Genomic DNA, 10,745 nt, shown 5'->3' with positions numbered 1-10,745 from the left:
GAAATTTTAGCTTCCGGTATCTTTCTTTTATTTGTAACAATTTCTTTCATGTACTTAGCATAAGGATTCATTTTAAGCATATCAGTCAAACGCATACGCAAAAAGATAGGTCTAATCATTTCAGCAAAGCGCTCAAAATCCTCATCATCCTTTTTCTTGGATGGTTTAGGAGGAAAAGGCATGGGTTTATGAACCCATGGTTCTCTTTCTTTACCGTGCTTCCTAGCAACGAAGTCTCTCTTATCATAGCGTTGATTCTTTGATTGTGGATTATCAAGATCAACAGCAGGTTCAATCTCTACCTCATTGTCATTGCTAGGTTGAGCATCATTATGAACATCATCATTAACATTATCACTAGGTTCATGTTCATTACCAGATTGTGTTTCAGCATCAGAAATAGAAATATCATTGGGATTCTCAAGTGTGTCAACAACAGGTTCACTAGAAGCATGCATAGTCCTATCATTTTTCTTTTTCTTCCTCTTAGAAGGACTAGGTGTATCAACATTAGTTCTCTGAGAATCTTGCTCAATCCTCTTAGGGTGGCCCTCGGGATACAAAGGTTCCTGAGTCATTTTACCCCCTCTAGTCATAACTCTAGCAGCATTATCATTTTTCTTATTATTTAATTCATTGAGCAAATCATTTTGAGCTTTAAGCACTTGTTCTACTTGAGTGGTGACCATAGAAGCATGTTTACTAATACGTTTAAGTTCACCTTTAACTCTAGACATATAATCACTCAAGTGTTCAATCATATAAGCATTACCTTTCAATTGTCTACCAACATAAGCACTGAAGTTTTCTTGTTTAACAATAAAATTATCAAACTCATCCAAGCATTGGCTAGCGGACTTATAACGAGGAATATCACCTTCATCAAATCTATAGAGAGAATTTACCTTTACTACCTATGTCGGGTTATGAAGACCATGTATTTCTTCAACAGGTGGTAAATTCTTAACATCGTCAGCTTTAATACCCTTTTCTTTCATTGATTTCTTTGCCTCTTGCATATCTTCAGGACTGAGAAATAGAATATCCCTTTTCTTTGGAGTTGGCTTAGGAGTTGGTTCAGGAAGTGTCCAATTATTATCATTACTCAACATATTATTCAATAGCAATTCAACTTGATCAACAGTTCTTTCCCTGAAAACACAACCAGCACAACTATCTAGGTGGTCTCTGGAAGCATCGGTTAGTCCATTATAAAAGATATCAAGTATTTCATTTTTCTTGAGAGGATGATCGGGCAAAGCATTAAGTAATCAGAGAAGCCTCCCCCAAGCTTGTTTGAGACTCTCTTCTTCAATTTGCACAAAATTATATATTTCCCTTAAAGCAGCTTGTTTCTTATGAGCGGGGAAATATTTAGCAGAGAAGTAATAAATCATATCCTGGGGACTACGCACACAACCAGGATCAAGAGAATTAAACCATGCTTTAGCATCACCCTTTAATGAGAACGGAAATAACTTAAGGATATAGTAGTAACGAATTTTTTCCTCATGAGTGAATAGGGTGGCTATATCATTTAATTTAGTAAGATGTGCCACAGCAGTTTTAGATTCATAGCCATAGAAAGGATCAGATTCAACCAAAGTAATTATCTCAGGATCGACAGAGAAATCATAATCCTTATCAGTAATAAAGATAGGTGAAGTAGCAAATGCAGGGTCATATTTCATTCTAGCATTCAAAGATTTTTCTTTTAGCTTAACTAACAGTTTCTTAAGATCATATCTATCCTTGCAAGCAAAAAGATCTCTAGCAGTTTCTTCATCCATAACATAACCCTCAAGTACATCAGGCAATTCATATCTAGGGGGAGAATCTTCATCATCACTTTCATCAATATTATCAGTTTCAATAATTCCATTCTCTCTAGCCCTAGCAAGTTGTTCATCAAGAAATTCACCTAATGGCACAGTATTATCAAGCATAGAAGTAGTTTCATCATAAGTATCATGCATAGCAGAAGTGGCATCATCAATAACATGCGACATATCAGAATCAATAGCAGAAGCAGGTTTAGGTGTCGCAAGTTTACTCATAACAGAAGGTGAATCAAGTGCAGAGCAAGATGGCAGATTATTACCTCCCCTCATAGTTGAGGGATAGATCTTGGTTTTTTTGTCTTTCAAGTTCCTCATAGTGATCAATAGATATAAATCTCAAGTGACTGAAAGAATAGAGCTATGCTCCTCGGCAACGGCGCCAGAAAATAGTCTTAATAACCCACAAGTATAGGGGATCGCAACAGTTTTCGAGGGTAGAGTATTCAACCCAAATTTATTGATTCGACACAAGGGGAGCCAAAGAATATTCTCAAGTATTAGCAGTTGAGTTGTCAATTCAACCACACCTGGAAAACTTAATATCTGCAGCAAAGTATTTAGTAGCAAAGTAAAATGGAAGTAACGGTAATGGTGGCAAAAGTAACAGTAGCAGTTTTTGTAGTAATTGTAACAGTGGCAACGGAAAGGTAACTAAGCAAAGATCAATATGTGAAAAGCTCGTAGGCATTGGATCAGTGATGGATAATTATGTCGGATACGATTCCTCATGCAACAGTTATAACATAGGGTGACACAGAACTAGCTCCAGTTCATCAATGTAATGTAGGCATGTATTCCGAATATAGTCATACGTGCTTATGGAAAAGAACTTGCATGACATCTTTTGTCCTACCCTCCCGTGGCAGCGGGGTCCTATTGGAAACTAAGGGATATTAAGGCCTCCTTTTAATAGAGTACCGGACCAAAGCATTAACACTTAGTGAATACATGAACTCCTCAAACTACGGTCATCACCGGGAGTGGTCCCGATGATTGTCACTTCGGGGTTACTGGATCATAACACATATTAGGTGACTATTGACTTGCAAGATAGGATCAAGAACTCACATGTATTCATGAAAATATAATAGGTTCAGATCTGAAATCATGGCACTCGGGCCCTAGTGACAAGCATTAAGCATGGCAAAGTCATAGCAACATCAATCTTAGAACATAATGGATACTAGGGATCAAACCCTAACAAAACTAACTCGATTACATGGTAAATCTCATCCAACCCATCACCGTCCAGCAAGCCTACGATGGGATTACTCAGGCACGACGGTGAGCATCATGAAATTGGTGATGGAGGATGGTTGATGATGACGACGGCGACGGATTCCCCTCTCCGGAGCCCCGAACGGACTCCAGATCAGCCCTCCCGAGAGAGATTAGGGCTTGGCGGCGGCTCCGTATCGTAAAACGTGATGAATCCTTCTCTCTGATTTTTTTTCTCCCCGAACATGAATATATGGAGTTGGAGTTGAGGTCGGTGGAGCCTCAGGGGGGCCACGAGGCAAGGGGGCGCGCCCTCCACCCTCGTGGACAGGGTGTGGGCCCCCTGGTGTTGATTCTTTCGCCAGTATTTTTTATTAATTCCAAATATTCTCCATGAAGTTTCAGATCATTCCGAGGACTTTTATTTCTGCACAAAAATAACACCATGGCAATTCTGTTGAAAACAGCGTCAGTCCGGGTTAGTTCCATTCAAATCATGCAATTTAGAGTCCAAAACAAGGGCAAAAGTGTTTGGAAAAGTAGATACGATGGAGACGTATCAATTACCGAGAGGGCCCAGAGATATCTCTTCGTCACACGGAGTGACAAATCTCAGTCTCGATCCGTGCCAACCCAGCAAACACCTTCGGTGATACCTGTAGAGCACCTTTATGATCACCCAGTTACGAAATGACGTTTGGATACACACTAAGTATTCCTATGGTGTCACAGAGTTGCACGATCTCATGCTCTTAGGAATAGATACTTGACATGAAGAAAGCTATAACAATAAACTGATATGATCAACTGCTAAGCTTAAGGTTGGGTCTTGTCCATCACATCATTGTCCTAATGATGTGATCTCGTTATCAAATGACAACTCATGTCTATGGTTAGAAAACCTTAACCATCTTTGATCAACGAGCTAGCCTAGTAGAGGCTTACTAGGGACATAATAATTGTTTATGTATTCACACATATATTTAAGTTTTCGGTCAATACAATTCTAGCATGAATAATAAACCTTTATCATGAATAAGGAAATATGAGAATAGCCACTTTATTATTGCCTCTAGGGAATATTTCCAACATATTCTACACCGTCTGCCTCATGAATTTCCTAGGACATATATAGTGACATATGTATAGCCATGGTGTTAATGGTAAGATTGGAACTTATTTTAAAACTTAGAAGGGACTCAGACAGGGTGATGCTCTGTCTCCTTTGCTTTTATTTAGCTGCAGATGCCATGGCTATTATTATGGAAAAGCCAATGTTAATGTTTTTTAAAAGGGGATCTTGCAGAAAACATTTCTCATGGAGCAAACATGTTGCAATATGCTGGCGATACAATTTTTCTACTACAAGATGATGTTGATTATGCTAGGAATCTGAAATTTATTCTGGTGCTTTTTAGCAGATGTCTGGACTCACAATTAACTTTCATAAGAGTGAGTGGTTTCTCTTGGGTGAGGCAAAAATAAAATGAATAATTATGAGGAAATATTTACTTGCAAATGGGGGGGCTACATATGAAATATTTAGGGATGCCTGTTTTTATGTGAAAATTAGAAACAAGCACTCGACTTATGTGGTAGATAAGATAGCGAAAAGATGTGCATGTTGGCCGGACAAACTCCTGGGTTCAATTCCTGGGAGAATTACTCTAGTTCAAGCTTGTTTGACTAACATGCTTCTCTGCATGATGTCATTTTATTGTATTCCATAGGGGGCTTTGAAAATTTTGATTTAGAGACGGGATAGTTTCGCAAGGAGGTGAAGACAAGAAAAAATGTCACTTAGTTAATAGGAAAACATGATGTAAGCCTAGATATTTAGGTGGCTTGGGTATTCTTAATTTCGAAATCATGAACAAAGATTTACTAGCCAAATGGTTTAGGAAACTTGAAATTGAAAATGAGCTCTTGCAATCTGTCTTACTGAACAAATGTATGCCTGATGGATGTTTTTCTATGGCAAAACCCAAAGTTGGTGATTCTCAATTCTGGGTCAGCATTCTGAATGTCAAAAAAATATTTTATCAGTTTTGTAGATGGAGGTTGGGTGATGGGCATAGTGTTAGATTTGGGCAAGATATTTGGGTGGACGATAAGACTTAAAGAATGATTATCCCATACTTTATCTACTTAGCTTTGATCATAATATTACTGTGGCTGAAGCTTTGCAAAAAGGATGGGGAGGATTTAAGTTTAGAAGGACTTTTATGAGGAATCGAAAGACTATGGAGAGACCTTAAATTGGGATGTGAGGGGATTGAATGGGACCAGGAAAAGACCAAATTGAGTGGTCTTTAACCGGTGACAGAAAAAATATGTCAAGTCACTTTACAGGAAAATGATTGAGGCAGATTGTCACTTCCCGCAGAAATTCCTGTGGAAAGTAAAAGTTGCTGCTAAAATGAAGTTTTTCTTTTGGTTTTTGGCCAGAAAAAAGTATTCTTACTAAGAACACTTTGGTGAGGAGAGGTAGGAAAGGGAGCAAGTTATGTGTCTTCTATGGTAAAGAGGAGACAATTGGCCATTTGTTTTTCAATTGTCCTGCTGCTACTTTGGTTTGGAGTCTTCTAAAATGTGCTTTTGGTTTGAATTCGATCCCTTTCTCTGTTGAGAATTGCTTTGGAACATGTATTAAAACTTTTCCAAAGATTGAAAAAAGGTTGGTTCTAGTTGGTGTTTCTCCGCTGTTTTGGACGCTGGAAATGCAGAAACAACATTATTTCTGAAAAGAAACTATATAATGATCCAATGATTTTCATAAAGCTAATTTGCTTTTGGATCGTTGGTTGGACTATTCTGCAGATGGGGAATGAAAACAAAGAGGTGTTGATGATAGTAGCAAAGCTGCTAGAACAAGTAGCAAATGAAGTATTACAAATCATTGCAGGCTGGAGACATAGGGTACTACGAATTGGTGGCTAAAATATAAAGAAGGTCTCTCTGTCAACGATGTTCTATCTGCTTTAATCGTTGTTGTTCTACCTTGGCTTCGTCTTTCAGCTCTACTACCTCTCCTTTTGGGAGGAATATGGCTAGTTGGCTTGTTCCTAGACCATTTATGCCTTGAGCTGCGTCGCTGTTATATTATGTAGTTGTTGGTAGGTGTTTGTGGTGTTGCTCACCTATTCAGGCTTGCCTTTCCTGGCTTCTTTTGCTCAGGTTGGGTGTTGCATGGGAATGCTGTTGCCTGTTGAACTTTGCTCGTCTTTTTTTTCCTTTTTTGGATAGTACTTCCTCTGTCCCGTAATATAAGAATGTTTTGCAAGCTAAACCAGCTTACAAAACAATCTTATATTGTGGGGAGGAGGGAGTAGTTTGTATCAGGCTTTGAACCAGATTATTTCTCTTAGTAGAAATTGGAGGGGAGCCCTTCTTTCGGTAAAAGAAAAGTATAGCCATGATTCTCATATTATTGACAATCTCATAATATATATGATCACGAACTATTAATCTGCTATTTACTACCATATTAACTTGGCGATATTACTCTCGAGTTATTACTCAAGAATAGTTGAATCAACCATAATTTTGTTAGGGCATCTCCAACGTGGATAACCAAATGTCCATGGACACGTTTGGACGTGTCTATGGATAGTCGGTCGCACATAGATCATCCAACCGAAGTCATCAAAAGATCACAGATACCAAGCTTTTAGCTCACGTGATTGCAGGTAGACTGATACGGTGTGAATGCGCAAAGGGTTCTAAAGCGGATGTCGAAGAGAGTGTTTAGGTAGCTCCAGAGTGTCGAAGTCTGACATGGTGGATGCTCGGACTCTCCGAGAACTCCACCAATTTGATGTCGATTTGCGTGATTTTGGACATCTAAGTCGGTCCGGCCCAATTCCATGTGAGAGGCCTAAAATGTTCGGCGTTTAGATGATTCAAATACCCTTAAATGGTTAGCAACTGCCCTTCACCTCAACTGCCACTGACAGTCTGACACACGCCAAAGGGCCACACGGCCATACGGCAAGCGACACGCAGGCCAGGCCAGGACGAGCAGAGCCTTTCCCACGCGGGTTCGCGAAGCCTGGAGACGCCCGTGGCCGTGGTCAGTGGTCACGGGCCGAGCTGCCGCCGTGTGCGGGCGCGGCGCTGCTCCGCCGCTCGTTCGGCTGGGCGCATGTCATCCCGGTCAATCGAACCCGCAGCCTTTCTTATCCACCACCCTATCTCCCTTCATCTGTCACTGCCGGAGACCGAGATGGACAGACACCGCCCCGCCCGGAAAGACACCGAGCTTTCGCGGCCGTGACATGACCATATCTCCCGGGAAGATTCAAAATCCAGAGAAGGAAAAATGAAGAATCTGGCCGGAAAATTGAAGGCCACCAGTGGTAGCAAGTCGTATCTGGGGCACCAGTTGGAGGGGGGAGGAACCTGAACCTTGTGTTTCGTTGCTTGCGCAACCACGACAGCAACGCCCGACCACAGCCGCTGATATGACGACATCCCAAAGAATCAAATCCATCAACACAAAATTGGCGGGCAAAATCGCTTTGTCTTGAGCTGCTCGCCGAGAGGAGCAGATCAAATCAAGCATGGAGTCACAGAAGACTATATATATTTGAAAAAGAAAACGTTGCTCTCCCAAAAAAAACGTTGCAGAAGGAGGGAGGGCGTGAAATAAAATGAAGAACAGGATCAAAGGCAACTTTCACTAATCATTAGATCAGGTAGAACAATGCAAGGACCCCTTGTTCTTGGACCAATTTGGCTACTTACCCAGGTAGAAACAGTACGCACTCGTACGACAACGGGTAGAACATTTAACGACACGCACCACACAGATCGCTCGCGCCTAGCGTACGGGATGCTCACTAATTACAAAAATCTCCCAATCAGCGACCGACGCTAATGAACAAGACACGCGAAAGGCAGTGGCAGCTTCGGACGGACTAAACGGCGGGGTTAATTGACGCCGGTAGCTCAGTAGGAGCAGGCGGTCCTTAGCATGGAGCGGCCGCGGAGCATGCCGCGGTACAGCGCCTCCCGGTTCGCCGGCATCGCGGCGCCCCTGCAGGACGGCTCGGGCGCCGCCGCCGCCTCCTCCTCCTCCGGCGCCGGGCGGGCTGGGCCGTGTTCGACGACGTCGGCGGCGAAGCGCACCCGCTTCATGCTCCCGCGCCGCGCCTTCTCCCGCTTCCGCTTCTCTGCACGCACAAAGAACGTAAGAACCAAGAAGTGTGCTGTGAGGACGAATGAAGGAACGAACGGCAGGGCTGTGGAGGTGCTGTTCTGCGCCACTCACCGGAGGAGGAGAGGCAGGGCCGGAGCCTGGCGGGAGACGGCGACGTGACGGCGGAAGCGTCGGAGGAGACGAGGTGGTGGTCCGTCTGCTTGGCGCGGCAGAGCGAGAAGAGGACGAGGGTGCCGGAGAGCGCCATGGCGGTGGCGGCGAGGGCGAGGCCGGCGTGGGAGCCGCCCAGCGCGGAGCCCGCCGCCGCCGAGGACGACGATGACGACGACATGGCACAGTGAGTGCACTACAGATCACAGGCTCCCGTGGGAGGCCGCGGCGGGGAGACGGAGAGCAGAGGCCCGACGACGGCGAGTATCGCGGGCGGTGGCTTGGTGGTTGAGTCCTGTGAGAGGGAGGAAGGGGAACCGTGCAGTGCTCGTAGGCGCGCGCGCTGCTCCGGCCATAATATAGCGTGCGCGGCGGCTGTGAGAAGAGCGACCTCGGTGGCCGTTGGGTCGGGTCGCGGTGGTCACGTTTGTTTAGTTTCCCTTTTTTTTAGGATGGTTTATCGACTGGCAGAAGTTACCTGGAAAGATGCTGGAGATGGGCCTGGAATCATTGGTGTGGGGGCCGAATGGTCATTTCGTGGTTGCTGCGTGACATTACAAAATTATTACTACTACAATATTAAAGCCTGCTTTTGGCGAAGAAAGGCCTGATGCTCGTGATCATCGCCGTCTGATATCTGCTCACGCACGGACGGACATGGACTGTACACAATTCTGTGAAGTGCCCACAATACAATTGGACGAAAAGGTTCCCGGCATTCATGAACTGCTCGACTCGATCGAGCTCACTGGATGCTCGTAGGTTGGTAGAGAGAAGAAGACCAGAAGCCACACGCCTCAGAACTCTCCACACGATTAATCTATCTATGCACCTCATCAAGCGCGCGACACCGTCGGCCGGGTCCGTCCGGCAGCCCCCACCCCACCTATCCCGATCCTATCCAACGGCAGAATCCGCGCGCATATTCCTCTCCAATCCACGGCCTAACCACCCAGCGTCATCCGACAATTAGTGAGTACGTATATCCAAACCATTCAATCAATCCGGTCCTTGAATCCGGCCCGGTCCGGCCCTCGTTGCTGCCGGAGAGCGCTGTCGCATGCGGTGGCTCTGCGCTGCGCTGCGTTGCTTCCAGGGAGCGCAACTTGTGCCTTGTGAGTACGTCGACGGGGACGCCCCGCGAAAGAGCCCGCGCTTTGGAGCTAACGAGAATGAACGCGGGGCCTGTTAAGAATGCGCTAGTGGCTGGCTGCTGGAATATCCGCTGGATTCCTTTCACTCTCCCGGCCGGAGTGACGATGGCGTATGGGTTGCAGCAGCTGGAGTTAAGTAAAAGGCATTAAAGTACCGCCAAAGACATGAGATGTCCCTCTCTACTCTATGGCCGCCATCTTTTAACCTTTGCTTTTGTGCTGATGCAAACATGCAATGCAGGAGACCAATTTGCCATTGTACTTTCTTCTCTCAACTTTTTTTACCATACTTTAAGAATAGAAAAATATGCATTGTTATTATAACTCAAGACAATGGAGTAAAGGTCACAAAAGCACAACCCTCACGATATGCATGTCATTCAGACATTATTAGTTAAGGATTCTTCAAGAAGACGGAGGGAACATCTCACCGATTAAGAAGAAGAGTTGTCTGATTAATTAGCACACAAACATCACAGCTGCCTCATAGAACATAAGTGCGTAAGGGCAATTATAGTAGATTCGCAATATGGGTTATGGAGTGCGCTCCATATCGATATGCAGGCTGCGGCGGCTATGCGCAAACAGAGAGTTGCCATATGATGGCCTCCATATTTTTCATGCAAGTAGGATCCACCTACAGGCTACGAGGTCGATTATGGAGCAAGCTTCATAATATATGACATCAGGTGCTAAAGTGACATTCTGATCCAAAATCGCGAGATGTGCAATCAGGGCCAAGTCTGCTTAAGTTGCTCTAAAACATCAGTTGACATGGGTACACATAGAAGTCATACACAATGTCGAGAAGAAAGACTACCACACCAAGGGCTATCTACAATGACATGTTTCCTGAGCAGTGGTCTACTAAAAATTTAAGAGTAGATTTTGTGTTTGAAGTGATATGTGTTGTAATGGTTGTATTTTGGTGACAATTAATCAAAAAATTCCAATATAAATAGTTATTTGGATATTTTTTGGCGATGTTTAAAAGAAATATTTGATACTAGGCTGTACCAAAATATAAGACACTTTTAAGTTCAATTTGAACTACAAAAAAATCTTATATTTTGATAAAGAGGGAGTACTTCTATGCTCTCTCCACAATTTACACCTCTTCATATTCATTATTGCGCAAATTGCGGTGTGCCAAAGTGCAAATAGGAGCAAAGTCATTTGGACACTCATGCAAGGTCTCTAGTGTTATACTTTGACTGTATC

The 10,745-nt window shown here is 43.7% G+C and overlaps 1 protein-coding gene across 1 annotated transcript; it reads right to left on the bottom strand.

Annotated features, from left to right (window-relative positions):
- Positions 1-7,707: 7,707 nt before the first annotated feature.
- On the bottom strand, positions 7,708-8,783 carry LOC123165552 (uncharacterized). The gene is made up of 2 exons (XM_044583219.1): positions 8,332-8,783; positions 7,708-8,233 (listed from the first exon to the last, which is right to left on the bottom strand). Exons 1-2 carry the CDS (start codon positions 8,549-8,551, stop codon positions 8,010-8,012), a joined length of 444 nt encoding a protein of 147 aa, XP_044439154.1. The 5' UTR covers positions 8,552-8,783; the 3' UTR covers positions 7,708-8,009.
- Between the last annotated feature and the right edge of the window lie 1,962 nt (positions 8,784-10,745).

Source organism: Triticum aestivum, chromosome 7D (genome assembly GCF_018294505.1).
Source record: "Triticum aestivum cultivar Chinese Spring chromosome 7D, IWGSC CS RefSeq v2.1, whole genome shotgun sequence".
NCBI classification, from domain to species: Eukaryota; Viridiplantae; Streptophyta; class Magnoliopsida; order Poales; family Poaceae; genus Triticum; species Triticum aestivum.
The sequence above is the reverse complement of the archived record's forward strand: the minus strand, read 5'-3'. Positions and strand labels throughout refer to the sequence as shown.